Raw genomic sequence first — 26774 nt, forward strand, 5'->3', positions numbered from 1 at the left:
CATTTTCTACATCCCACATCCCAATTCCCAGTTCCCCACATCCCATTTCCCATATCCCATTTCCCAGTTCCCCATTTCCCAGTTCCCCGTTTCCCATTTCCCAGTTCCCCACATCCCATTTCCCAGTTCCCCACATCCCATTTCCCAGTTCCCCACATCCCATATCCCATTTCCCAGTTCCCCGTTTCCCATTTCCCAGTTCCCCGTTTCCCATTTCCCAGTTCCCCACATCCCATTTCCCAGTTCCCCACATCCCATTTCCCATTTCCCTACATCCCATTTCCCAGTTCCCCATTTCCCATTTTCTACATCCCACATCCCAATTCCCAGTTCCCCACATCCCGTTTCCCCGCATCCCATTTCCCAGTTCCCGTTTCCCGGTTCCCCATCCCTGTCCCGGCCGCTCCATTCCCGCTTTCCCCATTTCTCCGGGACAAAACCTCTCTGCGGAGGCCCGGAGCAGCCGGGGAGGCGCAGCAAAAGCCGGGAACGATCCCAAATCCCCGAAATCAATCCGGGAGCCAGCGGAGCGGGATTAGGGCTCGCCGGGGGCCCGGGCGGGAACAGAGCCGGCATTGTAACCCGAGCTCATCCAGGGAAAACCGGGAAAGCGGGAGAGGGAGCCTGACCCCGGCATCCCGCGGGAGCCGGCAACGAGGAGCGAGTGAAGAATTCCAGAGGCGGATTTGGCTTCCTGCTCCCGCCGCAGACGGACACGGGGGAGGCGGCGCGGGGCCGGCGCTTCCCAGCGCTCCCGCCGCACCTGGAGCGGCCTCGGGAAGCGCCTGGAGAGCGGGGAGGGGGGAAAAGAAGGAAAAAAAAAACCGGGAAAAGCGGGATGGAAACCAGCGGGGAAGCGCGGTTCCCCGGGATTCCGTGACCGCCGGCGTTGTGTGGGATGCGCCCCCGGGGTTTTTTTCGGGATGGGTTTTTTTTGGGGATGGGCGGGATGCGGTGGGGGGGGCGATTCCCAGCTGGCAGGCATCGGCGAGAGGAAGGGGGAGAGCGCTGGCAGGGAATAAATCAGGGATCACAGGAGGGGTCACATGTGGTTCCCGGCAGGAATTGCAGGTGCGGGCCGGGAATGGCCGGGAGCAGCTGCTGATGGATCAGGTGGGAGCCTGGCAGCTCATTCCAGGGGCCGGGAATGGCCGGGGACTGGGAATGGGGGCTGGGAGACACCGGGAATGGGGGCTGGGGCTCCTTGGGAATGGCCGGGGATTGGGAATGGGGGCTGGGAGACACCGGGAATGGGGGCTGGGGCTCCTTGGGAATGGCCAGGGATTTGTTGGGAATGGGGGTTGGGATTGGGAGTGGGGGCAGGGGGTCCTTGGGAATGGCCAGGGATTGGGAATGGGCGCTGGGAGTCACTGGGAATGGGCGCTGGGAGACACCGGGAATGGGGCTGGGGCTCCTTGGGAATGGTCAGGGATTTGTTGGGAATGTGGGCTGGGATTCACTGGGAGTGGGAGCTGGGATTCACTGGGAATGGGGCCTGGGATTGACTGGGAATGGGGCCTGGGATTGACTGGGAATGGGGCTGGGATTCACTGGGAATAGGAGCTGGGATTCACTGGGAATAGGAGCTGGGATTCGTTGGGAATAGGAGCTGGGATTGACTGGGAATGGGGCCTGGGATTGACTGGGAATGGGGCCTGGGATTCACTGGGAATGGGGGCTGGAATTCACTGGGAATGGGGGCTGGGATTCGTTGGGAATAGGGGCTGGGATTCACTGGGAATGGGAGCTGAGATTGACTGGGAATGGAGCTGAGATTGACTGGGAATAGGAGCTGGGATTGACTGGGAATGGGGCCTGGGATTCACTGGGAATAGGAGCTGATATTGACTGGGAATGGGGCTGGGATTCACTGGGAATGGGGGATGGGATTCACTGGGAATGGGGGCTGGAATTCACTGGGAATGGGGGCTGGGATTCGTTGGGAATAGGAGCTGAGATTGACTGGGAATGGAGCTGAGATTGACTGGGAATAGGAGCTGGGATTGACTGGGAATGGGGCCTGGGATTGACTGGGAATGGGAGCTGAGATTGACTGGGAATGGAGCTGAGATTCACTGGGAATAGGAGCTGGGATTGACTGGGAATGGGGCCTGGGATTCACTGGGAATAGGAGCTGATATTGACTGGGAATGGGGCTGGGATTCACTGGGAATGGGGGATGGGATTCACTGGGAATGGGGGCTGGAATTCACTGGGAATGGGGGCTGGGATTCGTTGGGAATAGGAGCTGAGATTGACTGGGAATGGAGCTGAGATTGACTGGGAATAGGAGCTGGGATTGACTGGGAATGGGGCCTGGGATTGACTGGGAATGGGAGCTGAGATTGACTGGGAATGGGGGCTGGGATTCACTGGGAATGGGGCCTGGGATTCACTGGGAATAGGAGCTGATATTGACTGGGAATGGGGCTGGGATTCACTGGGAATGGGGCTGGGATTCACTGGGAATGGGGCTGGGATTCACTGGGAATGGGAACTGGGATTCACTGGGAATAGGAGCTGGGATTCACTGGGAATAGGAGCTGAGATTGACTGGGAATGGGAGCTGGGATTCACTGGGAATGGGGCCTGGGATTCACTGGGAATAGGAGCTGATATTGACTGGGAATGGGGCTGGGATTCACTGGGAATGGGGCTGGGAGCACTCCAGGTGAGCCGGGGACTCCTGGAAGCTTTGGGATGAGCAGGATTTTAGGGATTTTCCCATTCCATGGGCAGGGATGGTTCGGTTATCCTGGGATGCTCCAGCCTGGCCTGGGACAATTCCAGGGGTGTCCGTGGAATCCTGGAATGGTTTTGGTTGGAAGGGATTTTAGGGATTGTCCCATTCCATGGACAGGGACATTCCAGGGACGTTCCAGCCCTGGATTCTCTGGGAATTCCATCCCAAAATCCCAATATTCCATGGGAAGCCATTCCCTGGTCTTGTCTCTCCAGCCTGCATCCCAAACCCCTCTCCAACTCTCCTGGAATATGGAAGGGATTTTTGGGAATTCTGGCAGCTGGGGGAGCCTCACCTTCCTGGCACGGCGGGATTTGGGAACACTTGGATCCGTATCCCTCCCCTGGCACCCCCAGAGCCGTCCAGAGGGGGATTTTCAGGAATATTCCCTCTGGAATTCTGGGCTGGAGTTGCCATTCCCAGCTGGAATTCCCATCCCTGTGGATGTGGGATTGGGGACACGGCCGGGATGGAATCCCCATTCCCGGGATTTTCCAACCCCAGCAATTCCCTGATTCCCTGGATCTGGAGGGGCCGGTGCCCCCGGGCAGCTCCATGGGGACATTCCAGAGGCTGATTCCCGGGGCAATCCCGCTGGATCTGCCCTGGGAGCTGGGAATGAGGCGGAATCCTCTCCCAGGAACCTCCAGGCTGGCCAAAATTCCCAGTTTGGAGCTTCCTTTCCCAGTTTGGGTCTCCCGGGCCCGCAGGGAAATCGGGAGCAGCTCCCGGCCCTTGGAGCGAGCCCGGGATGGCCGCGGATCCCAAAATTCCTCCGGTGCGGAGCCATCCCGGGCCGCCGGCCCGAATTCCTGAATTCCTGAGTTCCAGGAGCCGGGCTGGCAGCGGGAGCGGGCTCGGGGCCAATCCCGCGGGAGCCAAGGCCGGGACGTGCGGATCCAGGAGCCTCCGCTGATTTCATGGAGCAAAAATGTCCCGGAAAATCCCGGGCCGGGCCCCGGCGGGGGCCGGGATGGAGCCGGGAATGAGCCGGGAATGCTCCCGGGATGGGATGGGATAGGATGGGGAAGCGCCAGGAGCCGGGAAAAGGGGACAGGAGCCCCTCGGGATCTGCGGGATCGGGGAATGCTGCGCTTCCCCTGGCATTCCCGGCCGGATCCGGAGCCTTTTCCCTGCTCCAGCTGCGCCGGGGGGGGAGCAGCTGGGGCTGGAATGTGGGGCTGGAAAACGTCAGGAACGGGGAAAGGACCAGAGGGAACAGCCTCGGGTTGGGATTTTTGGGAATATTCCCCTGGAAAGGGTTGGAATTCTGGGCTGGAATCCCCATCCCCAGCTGGAATGCCCATCCCTGTGGATGTGGGATGGGGACACGGCTGGGATGGATTTGGGAGGCTCTGGAGACTTTTCCAAGCTCAGCAATTCCCTGATTTTTTTCCCCATGGACCCGACGTCCTTTTCCTGGGAATCCTCCTCCCTCTCCAGCCCTCCCCACATTCCCAGCCCCCCTCGGTGCCGGCGCCTTTGGATAATCCATGGAATCACTCAGGATCAGGGGCTCAGGGAATCCCGTGGGAATCCTGATGCTGGGACTTATCCCGGTTCTCTGCTGGATCTGACTCCCATCCCAGTTCTGATCCCGATCCCATCCCAGTTCTGATCCTGATCCCATCCCAGTTCTGATCCCTATCCCAGAGCCCATCCCAGTTCTGCTCCCGATCCCATCCCAGTTCTGATCCCGATCCCATCCCAGTTCTGCTCCCGATCCCATCCCAGTTCTGATCCCGATCCCATCCCAGTTCTGATCCCGATCCCAGAGCCCATCCCAGTTCTGTTTCCACATCCCATCCCAGTTCTGATCCTGATCCCATCCCAGTTCTGTTCCCAGTCCCATCCCAGTTCTATTCCCAATCCTACCCCAGTTCTGCTCCCAGTCCCATCCCAGTTCTGTTCCCAGTCCCATCCCAGTTCTGATCCCGATCCCAGAGCCCATCCCAGTTCTGCTCCCGATCCCATCCCAGTTCTGATCCCGATCCCAGAGCCCATCCCAGTTCTGCTCCCGATCCCATCCCAGTTCTGATCCCGATCCCAGAGCCCATCCCAGTTCTGATCCCGATCCCATCCCAGTTCTGATCCCGATCCCATCCCAGTTCTGATCCCGATCCCATCCCAGTTCTGATCTTGATCCCATCCCAGTTCTGATCCCGATCCCAGAGCCCATCCCAGTTCTGATTCCAATCCCAGAGCCCATCCCAGTTCTGATCCCGATCCCATCCCAGTTCTGTTCCCAATCCCATCCCAGTTCTGTTCCCAGTTCTGTTCCCAGTCCCATCCCAGTTCTGTTCCCAGTCCCATCCCAGTTCTGCTCCCAATCCCAGAGCCCATCCCAGTTTTCCTCCCCCACGCTGCCCAACATTCCAGGCCTTTCCCTCATCCCACCCTTTCCTTGTGGATTTGGGAACATCCCGTTGTCCTGGGATCCCGCAGGTGGAACTTTGGGAAGCGCTGGGGTTCATTTCCCCAGGTTTTCCCAAATTCCTGGTTTTTGCCTTCTGGCACAGGGAATGTCGGTGCTGGCTGGGAATGACCTGGGGGAAAGGGAAAGGAAAAGGGAAAATGGGAAAATGGGAAAGAGAAAGGGAAAAAGGAAAGGAAAGGAAAGGAAAGGAAAGGAAAGGAAAGGAAAGGAAAGGAAAGGAAAAGGAAAGGAAAGGAAAGGAAAGGAAAGGAAAGGAAAGGAAAGGAAAGGAAAGGAAAGGAAAGGAAAAGGAAAGGAAAGGAAAGGAAAGGAAAAGGAAAGGAAAGGAAAGGAAAGGAAAGGAAAGGAAAGGAAAGGAAAGAAAAAGGGGAAGGAAAGGAAAAAGGGGAAGGAAAGGAAAGGGAAAGGGAAAATGAGAAGGGAAAACAGAAAAGGAGAAAGGGGAAAGGGAAAAGGAGAAGCAAAAGGGAATAGGGAATAGGGAAAATGAAAGGAGAAGGAAAAGGAAAGGAAAAAGGGAAATGGGAAAGGGAAAATAGGAAAAGGGGAAGGGAAAAGGAAAAGGAAAGGGAAAAGGAAGGAATTCCCTCAAGGATCATGAGCCAGATTCCCGATTAATGACACAAACCACGGATTTAATTAATTCCCACATCAACAACATGAAATTCCAGCATGTGATTGATAATTCCCAAAAAATGCAGCCCCTCCCTGCACCCCACGCTCAGGGATCGGTGCTGGGATCTGTTCAGGGATCAGTTCAGGGATTGGTTCAGTTCCGGGATTAATTCCAGGATCAGTTCAGGGATCAGTTCTGGGATCACTGCCGGGATCAGTTCAGGGATTGGTTCTAAGATCAGTTCCGGGATTAATTCCAGGATCGGTTCTGGGATCAGTTCTGGGATTGATTCCAGGATCGGTTCTGGGATCAAGTGGCTCCAAGCAGGAAGTGGATCCGGGAAGTGGCTCTGGGAGAGCCAAAAGTTCCATGAGCGTCCACGGATCCCAGGGCAGAGATTCCCAGGGATTCCTGGAGCAGCTCCAGGAGATCCAAGTGTTCCATGAGGAGGAATCCTGGCACAGGATTCCCAAGTGGATCAGGAGATCCAAGTGTTCCGTGAGGAGGAATTCCGGGGCAGGATTCCCGAGTGGATCAGGAGATCCAAGTGTTCCGTGAGGAGGAATTCCAGGGCAGGATTCCCAAGGATTCCTGGGTGCATCTGGGAGATCCACGGGTTCCTTTGAGCATCCACGGATCCCAGGGCAGAGATTCCCAGGGATTTTCGGAGTGGATCCCAGAGATCCAAGTGTTCCATGAGCATCCGTGGATCCCAAGGTGGGGATTCCCAAGGATTCCCAAAGAGCTGTGGGAGATCTGAGTGTTCCATGAGAGGAATCCCAGGGCAGGATTCCCAAGGATCCTTGGAATGGATCTGAGAGCCCCCAGTGTTCCAGGAGGGACAGGGATTCCCAGGGATTCCTGGAGCGGACCCAGGAGATCCCAGTGTTCCATGTGCAGGAATCCTGGGACAGGGATTCCCAAGTGGATCCAGGAGATCCAAGTCCTCTGTGATCAGGATCCTGGGACAGGAATTCCCAAGGATCAGAGAGATCCAAGTGTTCCATGATCCGGAATCCCGGGGCAGGAATTCCCGAGGATTTCCGGAGCAGATCCGAGAGATCCAAGTGTTCCATGTTTCGGAATCCCGTGGCAGGGATTCCCGAGGATTTCTGGAGCAGATCCGAGAGATCCAAGAGTTCCATGATCTGGAATCCCAGGGCAGGAATTCCCGAGGATTCCCGGAGCAGATCCAAGTGTTCCATGATCCGGAATCCCGGGGCGGGGATTCCCGAGGATTCCCGGAGCACATCCGAGAGATCCAAGTGTTCCATGATCCGGAATCCTGGGGCGGGGATTCCCGAGGATTCCCGGAGCGGCTCCGCCGTCCCTGGGGCTCTGTGGGTGCATTCCCTGGATATCCCGGAATTCCGGCACGTCCTCTGTGTCCTGCGGGATCCGCTGGAATGTCGGTGCCGCTGTTCCCGCGGGATCCGGCAGGAAAACGTCCCTGGATCCGGGAATCCGCCAGCGTGGCTTTCCCCTGCTCCGGCTGGGATTCCCGGCTGGAATTCCCGGCTGGAATTCCCGGCTGGAATTCCTGGCCTAGCTCCGGAGCTGTCCCGTCTTCCTGTCCCGGTCTTTGCTCTGCGGGAGGGAAAGGAGATGGGATCAAACCTGGAATTGGGAATCCTGCCGGGATCCCCTTCGATCCCCTTCCCGGGGAATCCACCCAGGATCCCTTCCCAGGGAATTCTCCTGAATCCCCTTCCCAGGGAATTCTCCTGAATCCCATTCCCAGGAATCCTCCAGGATCCCATTCCTAGGGAATCCTCCCAGGATCCCATTCCTGGGGAATCCTCCTGGGATCTCTTTCCAAGGAATCCTCCTGGGATCCTGTTCCAAGGGAATTCTCCTGAATCCCATTCCTAGGGAATCCTCCCAGGATCCTGTTCCCAGGAATCCACCCAGGATCCTCTTCCCAGGGAATTCTCCTGAATCCCATTCCCAGGGAATCCTTCTGGGATCTCTTTCCAAGGAATCCTCCTGGGATCCCGTTCCCAGGGAATCCTCCTGGGATCCCTTTCCCAGGAATCCTCCTGGGATCCCATTCCCAGGGAATCTTCCTGGGATCTCTTTCCAAGGAATCCTCCTGGGATCCTGTTCCCAGGGAATTCTCCTGAATCCCATTCCCAGGAATCCTCTCAGGATCCTGTTCCCAGGAATCCTCCCGGGATCCCATTCTCAGGGAATTCTGCTGGATCCCGTTCCCAGGGAATCCTCCTGGGATCCCTTTCCCAGGAATCCTCCTGGGATCCCATTCCCAGGGAATCTTCCTGGGATCTCTTTCCAAGGAATCCTCCTGGGATCCTGTTCCCAGGGAATTCTCCTGAATCCCATTCCCAGGAATCCTCCCAGGATCCTGTTCCCAGGAATCCTCCCAGGATCCTCTTCCCAGGGAATTCTCCTGAATCCCATTCCCAGGGAATTCTCCTGGATCCCATTCCTAGGGAATCCTCCCAGGATCCCATTCCCGGGGAATCCTCCTGGGATCCCGTTCCCAGGGAATTTTCCTGAATCCCATTCCCAGGAATCCTCCCAGGATCCTGTTCCCAGGAATCCTCCTGGGATCCCTTTTGTGGGAATTCTGGAATCCCTTCCCCGGCATCCTCCCGGGATCCCCCAGAGCTGTTCCCGATCCCTGCCCCGATCCTGGGATTCCCGTCCCACAGTCACCCCCAGTATAACCAGTATAACCCCAGTACAACTTCAGTATAACCAGTATAACCAGTATAACCAGTATAACCCCAGTACAACCCCAGTATAACCCCAGTGCCACCCCAGTATAACCAGTATAACCAGTATAGCCCCAGTGCCACCCCAGTATAACCAGTATAACCAGTATAACCAGTATAACCCCAGTGCCACCCCAGTATAACCAGTATAACCAGTATAACCCCAGTATAACCAGTATAACCCCAGTATAACCAGTATAACCAGTATAACCCCAGTCTCCCCCAGTATAACCAGTATAACCAGTATAACCCCAGTATAACCAGTATAACCAGTATAACCAGTATAACCCCAGTCTCCCCCAGTATAACCAGTATAACCAGTATAACCCCAGTATAACCAGTATAACCAGTATAACCAGTATAACCCCAGTCTCCCCCAGTATAACCAGTATAACCCCAGTATAACCAGTATAACCAGTATAACCCCAGTGCCACCCCAGTATAACCAGTATAACCAGTATAACCAGTATAACCCCAGTATAACCAGTATAACCAGTATAACCCCAGTACAACCCCAGTATAACCCCAGTGCCACCCCAGTATAACCAGTATAACCAGTCTAACCCCAGTACAACCCCAGTATAACCCAGTGCCATCCCAGTATAACCAGTATAACCCCAGTGCCACCCCAGTATAACCAGTATAACCCCAGTACAACCCCAGTATAACCAGTATAACCCCAGTGCCACCCCAGTATAACCAGTATAACCCCAGTGCCATCCCAGTATAACCAGTATAACCAGTATAACCAGTATAGCCCCAGTGCCACCCCAGTATAACCAGTATAACCAGTATAACCAGTATAACCCCAGTGCCACCCCAGTATAACCAGTATAACCCCAGTGCCACCCCAGTATAACCAGTATAACCCCAGTGCCACCCCAGTATAACCAGTATAACCCCAGTACAACCCCAGTATAACCAGTATAACCCCAGTATAACCCAGTGCCACCCCAGTATAACCAGTATAACCCCAGTATAACCAGTATAACCCCAGTGCCACTTCCCAGTTTTTGGGATCCAGTTCCTGTTTTCCATGCCCAGCCTCTCCCATTTCCCATCCCCGTTTTCTGGGATCCAATTCCCATATCCCATCCCAGCCTCTCCCATTTCCCATCCCCGTTTTCTGGGATCCAATTCCCATTTCCCATCCCCAGCCTCTTCCTTTTCCCATCCCCATTTTTTGGGTTCCAACTCCCATTTCCCATCCCCGGTTTTTGGGATTTAATTACCATTTCCCATCCCAGTTTTTGGGCTCCAATTCCCATTTCCCATCCCCATTTTCTGGGATCCAATTCCCGTTTCCCATCCCCAGCCTCTTCCATTTCCCATCCCCGTTTTTTGGGATCCAATTCCCATTTCCCATCCCCATTTGTGGGTTCCAATTCCTGTTTCCCATCCCAGTTTTTGGGATCCAAATCCCATTTCCCATCCCAGTTTTTGGGCTCCAAATCCCATTTCTCCTCCCCATTTTCTGGGATCCAATTCCCGTTTCCCATGCCCAGCCTCTCCCATTTCCCATCCCCGTTTTCTGGGATCCAATTCCCATTTCCCATCCCCAGCCTCTTCCTTTTCCTATCCCCATTTTTTGGGTTCCAATTCCCATTTCTCATCCCCATTTTCTGGGATTTAATTCCCATTTCCCATCCTCATTTTTTGGGTTCCAACTCCCATTTCCCATCCCCGGTTTTTGGGATTTAATTACCATTTCCCATCCCAGTTTTTGGGCTCCAATTCCCATTTCCCATCCCCATTTTCTGGGATCCAATTCCCGTTTCCCATCCCCAGCCTCTTCCATTTCCCATCCCCGTTTTTTGGGATCCAATTCCCATTTCCCATCCCCATTTGTGGGTTCCAATTCCTGTTTCCCATCCCAGTTTTTGGGATCCAAATCCCATTTCCCATCCCAGTTTTTGGGCTCCAAATCCCATTTCTCCTCCCCATTTTCTGGGATCCAATTCCCGTTTCCCATGCCCAGCCTCTCCCATTTCCCATCCCCGTTTTCTGGGATCCAATTCCCATTTCCCATCCCCAGCCTCTTCCTTTTCCTATCCCCATTTTTTGGGTTCCAATTCCCATTTCTCATCCCCATTTTCTGGGATTTAATTCCCATTTCCCATCCTCATTTTTTGGGTTCCAACTCCCATTTCCCATCCCCGGTTTTTGGGATTTAATTACCATTTCCCATCCCAGTTTTTGGGCTCCAATTCCCATTTCCCATCCCCATTTTCTGGGATCCAATTCCCGTTTCCCATCCCCAGCCTCTTCCATTTCCCATCCCCGTTTTTTGGGATCCAATTCCCATTTCCCATCCCCATTTGTGGGTTCCAATTCCTGTTTCCCATCCCAGTTTTTGGGATCCAAATCCCATTTCCCATCCCAGTTTTTGGGCTCCAAATCCCATTTCTCCTCCCCATTTTCTGGGATCCAATTCCCGTTTCCCATGCCCAGCCTCTCCCATTTCCCATCCCCGTTTTCTGGGATCCAATTCCCGTTTCCCATGCCCAGCCTCTTCCATTTCCCATCCCCGTTTTCTGGGATCCAATTCCCATTTCCCATCCCCAGCCTCTTCCTTTTCCTATCCCCATTTTTTGGGTTCCAATTCCCATTTCTCATCCCCATTTTCTGGGATTTAATTCCCATTTCCCATCCTCATTTTTTGGGTTCCAATTCCCATTTCTCATCCCCATTTTCTGGGATTTAATTCCCATTTCCCATCCTCATTTTTTGGGTTCCAATTCCATTTCCCATCCCCGTTTTCTGGGATCCAATTCCCGTTTCCCATCCCCAGCCTCTGCCTTTTCCCATCCCCATTTTCTGGGTTCCAATTCCCATTTCCCATCCCCATTTTCTGGGTTCCAATTCCCATTTCCCATCCCCATTTTTTGGGTTCCAATTCCCATTTCTCATCCCCATTTTCTGGGATTTAATTCCCATTTCCCATCCTCATTTTTTGGGTTCCAATTCCCATTTCTCATCCCCGTTTTCTGGGCTCCAATTCCCGTTTCCCATCCCCAGCCTCTGCCTTTTCCCATCCCCGTTTTTTTTTGGGATCCAATTCCCGTTTTCCGTCCCGTCCCAGCCCTCCCCCGTTTTTCCATCCCCGCACGTGCGGCTCCGGCTCTCCCTTTGTTCCCTCTGCGGGTGGGAAGGGGAGGGAAAAGGGGGAATTCTGCTCCGATTTCCCAGATGTTCAATCCCCGGGAGCTCGGGGCCGTCTGGAGCGGAAACGGGGATTGGGAAAATCCCGCCGCACTTTTCCCTCTCACCTCCGGCAGGAATTCGGGATCGCAGCCCCCGATCCCGGCCTTCGGGCAGCCTTTGGAAAAGGGGGAAAAGCGGGAATGGCTCAGGGAAGCTCCTGGCACCGGGGTGGTTTGGGAATCTGATGGAATTCCTGCTCCCTGTGCCCAAATCCGGGATTTTTCCATGAAAATCCTGGATGGGGGTGCAACCCTGAAGGGGGAAAACTGGGAATTGCTGAGGGAAACTCCTGGCACCGGGGTGGTTTGGGAATCTGATGGAATTCCCGCTCCCTGTGCCCAAATCCGGGATTTTTCCATGGAAAACCTGGATGGGGGTGCAGCCCTGAAGGGGGAAAACCGGGAATTGCTGAGGGAAACTCCTGGCTCCGGGGTGGTTTTGGGAATCTCGTGGAATTCTTCCTGCTCCCTGTGCCCAAATCCGGGATTTTCCCATGGAAATCCTGGATGGGGGTGATCCCATCCTGGGGAAAAGCGGGAGCAGCTCAGGGAAGCTCCCGGCTCCGGGGTGGTTTGGGAATCTCATGGAATTCTTCCTGCTCCCTGCACCCAAATCCGGGATTTTTCCATGAAAATCCTGGATGGGGGTGCAGCCCTGAAGGGGGAAAACCGGGAATTGCTGAGGGAAACTCCTGGCACCGGGGTGGTTTGGGAATCTGATGGAATTCCCGCTCCCTGTGCCCAAATCCGGGATTTTTCCATGAAAATCCTGGATGGGGGTGATCCCATCCTGGGGAAAAGCGGGAATGGCTCAGGGAAACTCCTGGCACCGGGGTGGTTTGGGAATCTGATGGAATTGCTGCTCCCTGTGCCCAAATCCGGGATTTTCCATGGAAAACCGGGATTGGGTGCCCCCGACCTGGGGAAAAGCAGGAATTGCTCAGGGAAACTCCTGGCTCTGATGATTTGGGAATCTCATGGAATTCTTCCTGCTCCCTGCGCCGAAATCCGGGATTTTTCCATGGAAATCCTGGATGGGGGTGCAGCCCTGAAGGGGGAAAACCGGGAATTGCTGAGGGAAACTCCTGGCACCGGGGTGGTTTTGGGAATCTCATGGAATTGCTGCTCCCTGTGCCCAAATCCGGGATTTTTCCATGGAAATCCTGGATGGGGGTGCAGCCCTGAAGGGGAAAAACCGGGAATTGCTGAGGGAAACTCCTGGCTCCGGGGTGGTTTTGGGAATCTCATGGAATTCTTCCTGCTCCCTGTGCCCAAATCCAGGATTTTCCCATGGAAATCCTGGATGGGGGTGATCCCATCCTGGGGAAAAGCGGGAGCAGCTCAGGGAAGCTCCCGGCTCCGGGGTGGTTTGGGAATCTCATGGAATTCTTCCTGCTCCCTGCACCCAAATCCGGGACTTTTCCATGGAAAACCTGGATGGGGGTGCAGCCCTGAAGGGGGAAAACCGGGAATTGCTGAGGGAAACTCCTGGCACCGGGGTGGTTTGGGAATCTGATGGAATTCCTGCTCCCTGTGCCCAAATCCGGGATTTTTCCATGAAAATCCTGGATGGGGGTGATCCCATCCTGGGGAAAAGCGGGAATGGCTCAGGGAAGCTCCGGGGTGGTTTGGGAATCTGATGGAATTGCTGCTCCCTGTGCCCAAATCCGGGATTTTTCCATGGAAAACCTGGATGGGGGTGCAGCCCTGAAGGGGAAAATCCGGGAATTGCTGAGGGAAACTCCTGGCTCTGGGGTGGTTTGGGAAAACTGGGAATTCTTGCTCTTTCTGCCTAAAACTAGGATTTTTTTTCCATGGAAAACCTGGATTGGGGGTGCAGCCCTGAGAGGGGAGAAGTGGGAACGGCTGAGGAAACCTCCTGGCTCTGGGGTGGTTTGGGAATCTCATGGAATTCCTGCTCCCTGCGCCTAAATTTGGGATTTTTCCGTGAAAATCCTGGATGTGGGGATGTGGGAAGCGCCCGGAATCTCCGTCTCCGAGGGCCGGGATTGGGATCTGGGGGAACTTCCCAGCCCCTCTGGATTCGGGATGGTTTTCCTGGAGCTCCAGAGAAGTTTTGGTCCCGAAATTCCAGAGGGGCCCAAATCCCTGCTCCAATCCCAAATCCCAAATCCCTGATCCCAAATCCCAAATCCCTGCTCTCATCTGAAGTCCCTCCTTACGGCTTTCCTTGGGAAGCTGTGCTGGGGTTTTCCCTGGGATTCCTGGGATTTCCCCTTTCCTGGGATTTCCTGTTTTCCGGGATTTCCCCTTTCCCGGGATTTCCCCTTTCCTGGCATTTCCCCTTTCCTGGGATTTCCCGTTTTCCGGGACTTCCCCTTTCCCGGGATTTCCAGTCCAGGAGGGTCAGGAATGCTCTGGGAATGGCACCAGGATATTCCTGATGGATTCCGGGCTGGGAATGGGATCAGAGCTGATCTGGGCCCTGACTCCCACCTGGATCCCGATTCCCTCCAGATCCCAAATCCCCTCTGGATCCCGATTCCTTCTGGATCCCAAATCTCCTCTGGATCCCAAGAACTTCTTGTGTCCCAATTCCCTCTGGATCCCAAATCCCCTCTGGATCCCGATTCCTTCTGGATCCTGATTCCCCCTGGATCCCAAGAACTTCTTGTATCCCAATTCCCTCTGGATCCCAAATCCCCTCTGGATCCCAAATCCTTCTCTATCCCAGTCCCCTCTGGATCCCAATTCCTTCCTGGATCCCAAATCCCCTCTGGATCCTGAGGGGATTCCAGATGGGAATTCCTTTATCCCAAATCCCCTCCGGATCCCAATTCCCCCCCTTGGATCCCAATTCCGTCTGAGAGCATTCCAGAGGGGAATTCCTTTATCCCGAATCCCCTCTGGATCCCGAATTCCCTCTGGATCCCGAATCCTTCTCTGACCCAATCCCCTCTGGATCCCAATATCCTGGATCCCACTTCCCCCCCCTGGATCCTGAGAAGATTCCAGAGGGGAATTCCTTGATCCCAATTCCCTCCGGACCCGGCTCCCCTCTCCCATCCCTTCCTTCCCCATGGAAGGGGCCGGGATCCCGAGGATCCCAAGGATCCCAAAGATCCCAAGGATCCTTCCCCACCTTTCCCATATTCCCGGCTCGGTCGCTGCCTGATCCCGGGAAAACCTCTCCGCATCCCAGATCTCTGCTGGAATTCCGGCTCGGAATTCCCTCGGCACTGTTGGGATCTGGGAATCCCTGTATCCCCAGATCCCGTTTTTCCACTCCTGGAGCTCCCCCAGCCACAATTCCTGGCTGGGATTGGGAATCGTTGGGATCTGAGCAGATCCCGGCGCCCCCAGCGTGGAAAATCCCGGGAAAGCTCAACCCTTCCGCAGGGATCTGGGGGGGGATGTCGGGAACACCGGGGCCTCTCTCCCCATTTGGGAATTCCAAGGAATTCCCGGGATTGGCCGCCCACCTGTGCCATTCCTGCTGCAATCCCGACCCCAATTATCCCAAATTATCCCAAATTTTCCCACTTGGTCCTCGGCTTCTCCCGAGCTTTCCCGGGGTTTGGGCTCGGCCCAAAAATCCCTGGGATGTTCCCAGATCCCAAATTCCCCCCAAAAATTCCCTCTCAGCTCAGCCCATCCCACTTTTCCCGCTCCTTTTCCCGCTGCTCCGGCTTTTCCGGGGACGGGGTGGCACCGGGATCGGACCCCTGGGAGCCACAGCTTTGGGATTTTTGGGATGGGAAGAGGATTTGAGGGGGGATTTTGTGGGATTTTTGGGACAGGACAAGGATTTTAGGGATCTTTGGGATTGGAAGAGGATTTGAGGGGGGTTTTTTTTGGGACAGGAAAAGGATTTTTAGGATTTTCGGGATGGGAAGAGGATTTGAGGGATGATTTTGTGGGATTTTTGGGACAGGACAAGGATTTTAGGGATCTTTGAGGCAGGAAGAGGATTTTAGGGATTTTTGGGATGGGAAGAGGATTTAAGGGATGATTTTGTGGGATTTTTGAGACAGGACAAGTATTTTAGGGATCTTTGGGATGGGAAGAGGATTTTCTGGGATTGTTGGGACAGAAGGAGGATTTTAGGGATTTTCGGGACGGGAAGAGGATTTGAGGGACGATTTTGTGGGATTTTTGGGACAGGATAAGGATTTTAGGGATCTTTGGGATGGGAAGAGGATTTGAGGGGGGATTTTTCGGGCAGGATGGATTTTAGGGAGCCGATCCCACACTTTGGGAAGGCTCCTGCTCCCACCTGGAATCCTGGAATGCTCGGGGATGGGAAGGGCCCTAAACCCCACCCCATTCCCATGGGATCGGGCGTTCCCGTCCGTGGAAAAGCCGGGCTTTGGGGCGGGATTGGAGGCTCTGGGATGATCCCGAGCCCGGGAGCCGTTCCCAGCCCGGCATTCCCGGCTCCCGAGGGGCTGGATCTCATTTCCTCGGCCTTGTCCGACACGCTCGGGATCAAAGAGCGGGACGGGATTCCCTTCGCACCCCGTAAACCCCAAATCCGCCGGAGCGCATCCCGGAAAATTCCCGGCACGGATCGGGAGCGGCGCCAGCCCCGGTCCCAGCCCTAACTCCAGTTCTAATTCCAGTTCTAATCCCAGCCCCAATCCCAGCCCTGATCCCAGCCCTAACTCCAGTTCTAATTCCAGTTCTAATCCCAGCCCCAATCCCAGCCCTGATCCCAGCCCTAACTCCAGTTCTAATTCCAGTTCTAATTCCAGCCCTGATCCCAGCCCTAACTCCAGTTCTAATCCCAGCCCCAATCCCAGCCCTGATCCCAGCCCTAACTCCAGTTCTAACTCCAGTTCTAATTCCAGTTCTAACTCCAGTTCTAATTCCAGCCCCGATCCCAGCCCTAATTCCACTTCTAACTCCAGTTCTAACTCCAGTTCTAATTCCAGCCCCGATCTCAGCCCTAATTCCAGTTCTAATTCCACTTCTAACTCCAGTTCTAACTCCAGTTCTAATTCCAGTTCTAACTCCAGTTCTAATTCCAGCCCCGATCTCAGCCCTAATTCCAGTTCTAATTCCAGTTCTAATTCCACTTCTAATTCCAGTTCTAATTCCAGTTCTAATTCCAGTTCTAACTCCAGTTCTAATCCCAGCCCCAATTCCAGCTCTAATTCCAGCCCCAATTCAAACTCTGATTCCTGTTCTAATTCCAGCCCTAATTCCAGTTCTAATTCCAACCCCAATTCCAATTGTAATTCCAGCCCCAATTCCACTTCTGATTTCACTCCCAATCCCAGCCCCAATCCCAGCCCTAATTCCAGTTCTAATTCCAGCCCTAATTCCAGACCTAATTCCAGTTCTAATTCCAGCTCCGATTCCAGCTGTGATGGGATTTTATAGGAATTGTTTCAAAATTAAGGATGGGGATTTATTGGGATTGATGGCAGATTGACACTGGGAGTTCGTAGGAATTTTAAAAATAAGGATTTGGATTTATTGGGATTGGTCCAAAATTAGCGATGGAAATTTTTGGGATTAAGGGAAAGTTAAGGAGGAGGATTTATTTGGATTGATGTGAAATTGGTGATTGGGATTTTGTAGGAATTGATCCAAAACTGAGGATGGGAATTATTGGGATTGACGGAAAATTAGGGACGGGGATTTATAGGAATTGATTTCCCTGGATTCTCCCCTTTTCCCTGCATCCCTCACTTCCAGGAGTGGCTTCCCACGGGTTCCGTGGGATACTGGGCAGGAATTCTCCCCTGTGAGGATGCTGAGGCTCAGGGATGGAATTCCCAGAGAATCCAGGGCTGGAAAAATCCCTGGGAATGCTGGGATGGGATTGGATTTAGGGAGCGGGGATCCCATTCCCGACTGGAATAGCTGGGATCCCATTCCTGACTGGGATGAGCTGGGATCCCATTCCCGATTGGGATGAGCTGGGATCCCATTCCAGGCTGGAATGAGCTGGGATCCCATTCCCATCTGGAATGAGTTCGGATCCCATTCCCGACTGGAATAGCTGGGATCCCATTCCAGGCTGGAATGAGCTGGGATCCCATTCCCATCTGGAATGAGTTCGGATCCCATTCCCGACTGGAATAGCTGGGATCCCATTCCTGGCTGGGATGAGTTGGGATCCCATTCCCACCTGGAATGAGCTGGGATCCCATTCCCATCTGGAATAGCTGGGATCCCATTCCCATCTGGAATAGCTGGGATCCCATTCCCATCTGGGATGAGCTGGGATCCCATTCCTGGCTGGGATGAGTTTGGATCCCATTCCCACCTGGAATGAGCTGGGATCCCATTCCCACCTGGGATGAGCTGGGATCCCATTCCCACCTGGAATGAGCTGGGATCCCATTCCTGGCTGGGATGAGTTGGGATCCCATTCCTGACTGGGATGAGCTGGGATCCCATTCCCGATTGGAATGAGTTCAGATCCCATTCCCGATTGGGATGAGCTGGGATCTCATTCCCAACTGGAATGAGTTTGGACCCCATTCCCACCTGGAATGAGCTGGGATCCCATTCCCATCTGGAATGAGTTGGGATCCCATTCCCGACTGGGATGAGCTGGGATCCCATTCCCGGCCATTCCCAGCAGCCTGGGCAGGGCCATTCCCAAGACCTGGGCTTTTCCCAAATTCCCCTTTTCCCAAATTCCCCTTTTCCCAAATCCTCTCTTTCCAAAATCCCGGAGCTCTCGGGCTTTGGGAATGGTTTGGGTGGAAAACTCCGGAGTTTGATGAGCCCAGAATCCTTCCCGAGGACTTTTCCGTCCCCTCTGGGTTATCCGGGATCAGCCCGGATCCCGATCCTGCCCCTCTGCCCTTGGAATGGCTCCGTTCCCAGGAGGGGCTTTGGGGAATTTGGGATTTGGGATGCGGCAGGAAAATCCCGCTGGATTTTCCCTGCTGCACCTGCAGGGAAGTCCCAAAATCCAGGGAATCCGGAGAGGAGAGGGAATCCCAAAATCCAGGGGCACTGGGGGAAATTGGGATGGCCAGGGCGGCTCCCGGCGGCTCCAGGAGCTCTGGAATGGGGGAACTGGGAACGCCGGGATTGGGAACTGGGAGCGCTGGAATGGGGGAATTGGGAGCGCTGGGATTGGGAACTGGGAGTGCTGGAATGGGGGAATTGGAGTGCTGGGATGGGGAACTGGGAGCGCTGGATTTGGGAACTGGGAGCGCCGGGATTGGGAGACTGGGAGCGCTGGATTTGGGAATTGGGAGCACTGGGATTGGGAGACTGGGAGCGCTGGATTTGGGAATTGGGAGCACTGGGATTGGGAACTGGGAGCGCTGGGATGGGGGAACTGGGAGCACTGGGATTGGGAACTGGGAGCGCTGGGATGGGGAACTGGGAACGCCGGGATTGGGAACTGGGAGCGCTGGGATGGGGGAACTGGGAGCACTGGGATTGGGAACTGGGAGCGCTGGGATGGGGAACTGGGAACGCCGGGATTGGGAACTGGGAGTGCTGGGATGGGGAGACTGGGATCCCTGGCGCTGGAAAACTGGGAGCACTGGGATTGGGAACTGGGAGTGCCGGCACTCAGGGACTGGGATCCCCAGTATGGAGTTACTGGGAGCACTGGGAGCCGATCCCAGATCTCTGCCAGCTTTTCCAGGGCCCTTCCCGGTGCCCATTCCCGGCTCCTCTCCCGTCCCTTTTCCCTCGGCTTCAGAGAGGATTTTCTGTGGATATTCCGTGGATATTCCATGGATTTTCCATGGATTTTCCCTGGATTTTGGAGCCACCTCGGGTGGGCTCTGCTGTCCCTGGAACTCCTCGGCATTCCCGCTCATCCCGGCAGTGGGCAAACACTGGGATAAACCCGGGAATCGCCGGGATAAACCCGGGAATCACCGTTTTTTTTGGGAAGCCTCAGCTTCCAGCGGTGCCTCCGCACGGGAGCTCCTCATTCCGGATCCCCAATTCCCAGGGCACAATTCCCTACATCCCCACGGCATCCCTGAATTCCCAGTACACAATTCCCTGCGTCCCGCTGCCCCTCGGAGTGGGCAAACACAAACAATTTATCCCCGGGATAAATCCGAGGATCGCTGGTTTTTTGGGAATGACGGGGGCTCGTCGTTCCCAGCCCGAATCCCAAATCCTGGAGACGCCATTCCCTCCATCCCAGCCCGAATCTCGGGCCCTCATTCCCCGCGGGATTCATTCCCTAATCCTGGTCCCCCAACCCCTTTATCCCCGCAGCATTCCCAAATCCTGGGACGCAATTCCCCACATCTCCGCGGGATTCATTCCCGAATCCCGGGCCACCTTTCCCTCTATCCTCTCGCCATTCCCTGTATCCTGGTCTGCATTCCCTGTGGCATTCCCAGTATCCCGGAGCTCATTCCCCACATCCCAAACCCTTCAGAACTCAGGAGCTTCCGCTGGTTGCTGAGGCAGAAGGTGCAGATCTGGCGGGGCTGGGCGCTCCCGGCATTCCCAAATCCCTATTCCCAGTATCCCGCTCCCCATTCCCAGTATCCCCACGACATTCCCGCTATTCCAGACCCCATTATTCCCGGTTTTCCCGGCTCCACTCACCGTTTTCCGCTGGTTGCTGAGGCAGAAGGTGCAGATCTGCCGGGGCTGGGCGCTCCCGGCATTCCCAAATCCCCATTCCCGGTATCCTGCTCCCCATTCCCTCTATCCCTGCGGCATTCCCGGACCCCATTACTCCCGGTATTCCCGGTTTTCCCGGCTCCACTCACCATTTTGCGCTGGTTGCTGAGGCAGAAGGTGCAGATCTGCCGGGGCTGGGCGCTCCCGGCATTCCCAAATCCCCATTCCCGGTATCCCCACGACGTTCCCGCTATCCCAGACCCCGGTATTCCCGGTTTTCCCGGCTCCCACTCACCATTTTGCGCTGGTTGCTGAGGCAGAAGGTGCAGATCTGCCGGGGCTGGGCGCTCCCGGCATTCCCAAATCCCCATTCCCAGTATCCCCACGACATTCCCGCTATCCCAGACCCCATTACTCCCGGTGTTCCCGGTTTTCCCGGCTCCACTCACCATTTTGCGCTGGTTGCTGAGGCAGAAGGTGCAGATCTGCCGGGGCTGGGCGCTCCCGGCATTCCCAAATCCCCATTCCCGGTATCCCCACGACATTCCCGCTATCCCGGACCCCGGTATTCCCGGTTTTCCCGGCTCCCACTCACCATTTTGCGCTGGTTGCTGAGGCAGAAGGTGCAGATCTGCCGGGGCTGGGCGCTCCCGGCATTCCCAAATCCCCATTCCCAGTATCCCCACGACATTCCCGCTATCCCAGACCCCATTACTCCCGGTATTCCCGGTTTTCCCGGCTCCACTCACCATTTTGCGCTGGTTGCTGAGGCAGAAGGTGCAGATCTGCCGGGGCTGGGCGCTCCCGGCATTCCCAAATCCCCATTCCCGGTATCCCCACGACGTTCCCGCTATCCCAGACCCCGGTATTCCCGGTTTTCCCGGCTCCACTCACCATTTTGCGCTGGTTGCTGAGGCAGAAGGTGCAGATCTGCCGGGGCTGGGCGCTCCCGGCATTCCCAAATGCCCATTCCCACTACCCTGCTCCCCATTCCCAGTATCCCCACGACATTCCCGCTATCCCGGACCCCGGTATTCCCGGTTTTCCCGGCTCCCACTCACCATTTTGCGCTGGTTGCTGAGGCAGAAGGTGCAGATCTGCCGGGGCTGGGCGCTCTCGGCCTCGCGGCCGGGCGGGGACGCGGCCCCGGCGGGGCAGAAGGCGGCGGGCGCCGCCGCCCCGTGGCACGGCTGCCCGCCGCCGCCGCCGCCGCCGCCGCCGGACTCGCCGAGCAGCAGCACGTTGCCCAGGTGCGAGATGTAGCTGGAGGCGAGGCGCAGCGTCTCGATCTTGGAGAGCTTCCTGTCGGCCGGCTCGGTGGGGATCAGCGTGCGCAGCGCCGTGAACGCCGTGTTCACCGAGTTGGTGCGGTCCCGCTCGCGGGCGTTCGCCGTGTGCCGCTGCCGCGGCTCCCGGGACATCCTGCCGCGGCTCTTGCCCGTGCGCCGCTTGCCGCCCTTCATGCCGAACGCGCCGCTCTCCGCGTGGAACGGCTTCTCCTCCGAGCCCGAGCTCTCGCTGTTCTCCTCGTCCTCGGACAGCGCGCTGATCTCGGGGTACAGGAAGCGCCCCGGCGCCGAGCGCAGCATGGCGAAGGACATGCCGGGGAAAGCGAGCGGGAGCGCCGCCGGCGAAGCGGGAGCGCTCAGCTCCGGCCGCTCATGGCTCCCGCCGATCCGCTTTGTTGGGGGGGAGGCTTTTATCCCGCTTCTCCCACGGGTTTTGGGCCGCTTCTACCCCGCTTCTACCCCGCTCTTATTTTAGGGGTTTGTACCGCGGTGGTTGAGGTCTAGTCCGGGTTTTATCCCGGTGGCCCCCGTGAGGGGCTTTGAGAGCGGCTTTATCCCGGGTTTGGGGGTTTTGGTCCCGGTTTGGTGGGTGGTGGTGGTGGTGGTGGTGGGGGGGGGGCGGTTTATCCCGGTTTATTCCCGGTTTTCGGGCTCGCCGCCGCTCCCGGCGCACGTGCGCATCCTCCGGGAGCCGCGGGCTGGAATTGCGGGATTTTATAGCGGCGGGAATGGGCGGCCCGGCCCCTCCTCCGGGCCCGGCTTCCTTGGAAAAGGAGCCTTTGGAAAGGGGAGCCCCAGGCCCGGCCTACCTGAGCTCACCCTCCGGGCCGGCTTTAACCCCTTCGCCGCATGCCCGGCCAACTCGCCGCTCCTTTCCCGCTTTTCCTTTCGCCCCCGACCTCTTTTCCCCAGAAATTCCCCTGGCCCAATCCCAAAAGTCACCGGAGCTCCCGGAGTTGGGGGGGTGGGATCTGGGATCCCTCTGGAATCCCCCCCACCACCACCACCACCCGGGATTGGCCGCATTCCCGGGAAACTTGCCGCTCCTTTCCCGGTTTTCCCGATAAAAACCCTTGTCCCAATCCCAAAGGTCACCGGATCTGCGGGGGAGGCTCTGGGATCCCTCTGGAATTCCGCCCCCCCCCCCCCCCCCCGCTCCGGGAGCGCCTGGAGCCGAGGGAATTCTCTCCCCACGGCATTCCCGGTGATTCCCGAGGATTCCCGGAGGATTTTCCATGCCGGGATGGCAGCGCTGGCGTTGTCCCCGTCCCCCCCACCTGCCATTCCTGCGGGGATTCCGGCTGGGAATTGGGATTAATCCCGGCCCCTTTCCATTCCCGCTGCTCCCGGGGCGGGAGGGAATTGGGAATTAACCCTTGAGGAGCCGCCGCTGGGATCTGCTGGAATTCCCTGCCTGGGGAGAGCCAGGAGGAATTCCAGAGGTGTCAGGAGTCATTCCCTGTCCCATTCCATGGGGCAGCTCCCGGGATGTTCCAGGGATCCTGGGGCAGCCCCGGATTCTCCGGGAATTCCATCCCAAGATCCCAGTATTCCATGGGAAGCCATTCCCTGGTTCCCGTCCCTCCAGCCCAAAATCCCAAACCCCTCTCCAGCTCTCCCACAAAAACCCCTGGAAAAGGCCCTGGGATCTCCCGGGATTTCCCTGCTCCCCTCAGCTCATTCCCAGCCAGAATTCCCAGGATCCACCCCGTGGAATCCCCAGAGTATCCCGAGCCATCCCTAAACTCGGGGGCAGCCGGGAATTCCCCCCGCTCCAGGCCGCCTTATCCCAACCCCCAAACTTCAGGAATCCGGTGAGGAAAACCAGCATTTCCAGCTGGGAGAAAAACGCTGGAGTGGCCGGAGTTTTCCTGCGCTTTTCCTGAGCTCCCCCCAGCTTTTCCAGCGGCGCCTCCCAGGAGCTCCGCGCGGGAGGTTCATTCCCGGCCGGAGCGCGGCACCTTCCGTGCGCTCCCGCACTTAATCCCTGTCTCGGCAGCTTCCGAAATCCAACCTCTGTCATCCCCTTCCCGGCCCTCTGGAAGCTCCCGGGGCCATCTGCTTTCGTTTAGCGCCGGGGAACGATCCCGCTCCGCTGCTCCGGCACCTTCCAGCCGGCAGAATTCCCGGGGAAAGGCCGGATCCCGGTGAGCCCGGCCCAGGTTGGGGTTGGGAATTGGGGGGGGGGGGGGGGATCCGAACTGAGCTGGGGGTGCAGGGAGTCCCACAATCCGTGGGACTGCGGCCAGAATCCGTGGGATCGCGGCCAAAATCTGTGGAATCGCGGCCAAAATCTGTGGAATCGCGGCCAAAATCCGTGGGATTGCGGCCAGAATCCGTGGAATTGCAGCCAGGGATGTGGAGATGGTCCAGGGCAGAGGCTGGGGGCACAGGGAGTCCCAAAATCCGTGGAATTGCAGCCAAAAATCCATGGGATCACAGCCAGAATCCATGGAATCACAACCAGGGACAAGGAGATGATTGGGGGCACAGGGAGTCCCAAAATCCATGGAATTGCAGCCAAAATCCATGGAATTGCAGCCAGGGATGCGGAGATGGTCCAGGTCAGAGGCTGGGGGCACAGGGAGTCCCAAAATCCATGGAATTGCAGCCAAAATCCATGGGATCAGAGTAAAAATCTATGAAAACACAACCAGGGACACGGACATTTGGGAATGCTGAGGGATGGGATGTAGGAATGCTGAGGGATGGGATGTGGGAATGCTGCACCTCTGCCATCCCCGTTTCCCTGTGCATGGTCTGGATATTTTCTGGGAATGATCCCTTTTCCTGCGGATATTTTCAGGGAATGATCCCTTTTCCTGCGGATATTTTCAGGGAATGATCCCTTTTCCTGTGGATATTTTCTGGGAATGATCCCTTACCCCATGGATATTTACAGGGAAGGATTCCTTTCCCAAGGATATTTTCAAGGAATGATCCCTTTTCCTGTGGATATTTTCAGGGAATGATCCCTTTTCCTGGGGATATTTTTAGGGAAGTGTCCTTTCCCTCTGCCAGGACTGTGCAGCAGGAATGCCCAGGACCATTCCAAAAACAACTTCCCACCTGGAGCCCTCAGCAGCCCCGCTCCTGGCTCCGCTCCCGGCTCCATTCCCCATTCCCAGCTCCCAGCCCCATTCCCACCTCCATTCCCCATTCCCACCTCTATTCCCCACTCCCAGCTCCATTCCCATTCCCCATTCCCAGCTCCATTCCCCATTCCCAGCTCTATTCCCCACTCCCAGCTCCATTCCCAGCTCCATTCCCCATTCCCAGCTCCATTCCCAGCTCCATTCCCCATTCCCAGCTCCATTCCCCATTCCCAGCTCCATTCCCAGCTCCATTCCCAGCTCCATTCCCCATTCCCAGCTCCATTCCAGCTCCATTCCCAGCTCCATTCCCCATTCCCTGCTCTATTCCCCATTCCTAATTCCTTTCCCTGCTCCATTCCCCATTCCCAGCTCCATTCCCCACTCCCAGCTCCATTCCCCATTCCCAGCTCCATTCCCAGCCCCATTCCCCATTCCCAGCTCTATTCCCAGCTCCATTCCCCATTCCCAGCTCCATTCCCAGCCCCATTCCCCATTCCCACCTCTATTCCCAGCTCCATTCCCCATTCCCAGCCCCATTCCCCATTCCCAGCTCCATTCCAGCCCCATTCCCCATTCCCAGCCCCATTCCCCATTCCCAGCTCTATTCCCAGCCCCATTCCCTGCTCCATTCCCAGCTCCATTCCCCATTCCCAGCCCCATTCCCCATTCCCAGCCCCATTCCCCATTCCCAGCTCCATTCCCCATTCCCAGCCCCATTCCCCATTCCCAGCTCCATTCCCCATTCCCAGCTCCATTCCCAGCCCCATTCCCAGCTCCATTCCCAGCCCCATTCCCCATTCCCAGCTCCATTCCCCATTCCCAGCCCCATTCCCAGCTCCATTCCCAGCTCCATTCCCCATTCCCAGCCCCATTCCCCATTCCCAGCTCCATTCTCAGCTCCATTCCTCATTCCCAGCCCCATTCCCCATTCCCAGCTCCATTCCCAGCCCCATTCCCTGCTCCATTCCCAGCTCCATTCCCCATTCCCAGCCCCTTCCCCATTCCCACCTCCATTCCCAGCTCCATTCCAAAAACCAGCAATCCCAAGGGACAGAATTCCCATCCCTTATCCCTTATCCCAAGTCCCCTCTCCAGCTCTCCAGAGCCCCTTTAGCCTCTGGAAATGGCTCCAAGAATTCCCTGGAATTCCCTCATCCTTTTCTCCAAGGATTCCCTGGAATTCCCTCACCCCTTTCCTCCAAGGATTCCCTGGAATTCCCTCACCCCTTTCCTCCAAGGATTCCCTGGAATTCCCTCACTCTCTTCTCCAAGGATTCCCCGGAATTCCCTCTCCCCTTTCCTCCAAGGATTCCCTGGAATTCCCTCATCCTTTTCTCCAAGGATTCCCTGGAATTCCCTCACCCCTTTCCTCCAAGGATTCCCTGGAATTCCCTCACGCTGTTCTCCAAGGATTCCCTGGAATTCCCTCATCCTTTTCTCCAAGGATTCCCTGGAATTCCCTCACGCTGTTCTCCAAGGATTCCCTGGAATTCCCCGGCCTCCCCTCACCCTTTTCCCGGTGTTTTTCCCAGGACATCCGGAACACGGTGGGGAACATTCCCATGGAATGGTACCAGGATTTTCCGCACATCGGGTACGACCTGGACGGGAAGAAGATCTACAAACCCCTGCGGAGCAAGGACGAGCTGGACCTGTTCCTGGAGAAGATGGAAAACCCGGAATACTGGTGAGGAATTCCCGGGAAGGGCCTGGAAAACCTTGGGACAGCGGGAGGTGTCCCACGGGATGGGGATGAGCCTTAAAATCCCGAAGCGTTCCGTGATTCCGTGGATGTGCTCCGCACCTGGAATTTGTGTGGGCTTGGAATTGCCCAGAATTCCGGGAATTCAGGAATTCCTGAGGTTTCCCGGGGTGATTCCGGATATGTGGATTTGGGATCAGGCACGGAGCCTCCCTCCCTCCCATCCATCCTCAGCTGCATCCTGGGAATCCCTCCACATCCCAGGAATCCCTCTGCTTCCTGGGAAATTCCCTCTGCATCCCGAGAATCCATGTACATCCTGGGATTCCCATTCCTGTCCCGATCCTGGAAATCCCTGTCCATCCCTGGAATCCTGTCCCATATCCTGGGAATCCCTCCCCATGCCCTCCCCATCCCGGGAA

At 56.2% G+C, this 26774-nt stretch overlaps 2 protein-coding genes across 2 annotated transcripts in view; one reads left to right on the forward strand and one right to left on the reverse strand.

Annotated features, from left to right (window-relative positions):
• The window catches only part of BOP1 (BOP1 ribosomal biogenesis factor), a 106431-nt gene that overhangs the window by 54143 nt on the left and 25514 nt on the right, over positions 1 to 26774 (forward strand). Inside the window, exon 4 of the mRNA XM_053943191.1 lies at positions 26183 to 26337. Coding sequence (XP_053799166.1) covers positions 26183 to 26337 — 155 coding nt within the window. The remainder of the gene's footprint in view (positions 1 to 26182; positions 26338 to 26774) is intronic.
• Positions 21283 to 21867, reverse strand: SCX (scleraxis bHLH transcription factor). Its single transcript, XM_053949773.1, has one exon. It carries the CDS (start codon positions 21865 to 21867, stop codon positions 21283 to 21285), a length of 585 nt encoding a protein of 194 aa, XP_053805748.1.

Source organism: Vidua chalybeata, chromosome 1, assembly GCF_026979565.1.
Source record: "Vidua chalybeata isolate OUT-0048 chromosome 1, bVidCha1 merged haplotype, whole genome shotgun sequence".
In the NCBI taxonomy this organism is placed as follows: Eukaryota; Metazoa; Chordata; class Aves; order Passeriformes; family Viduidae; genus Vidua; species Vidua chalybeata.

Excerpts from the sequence above, each read along its gene's own strand:
- SCX (XM_053949773.1), bottom strand. The coding sequence starts at position 21,867 with ATGTCCTTCGCCATGCTGCGCTCGGCGCCGGGGCGCTTCCTGTACCCC.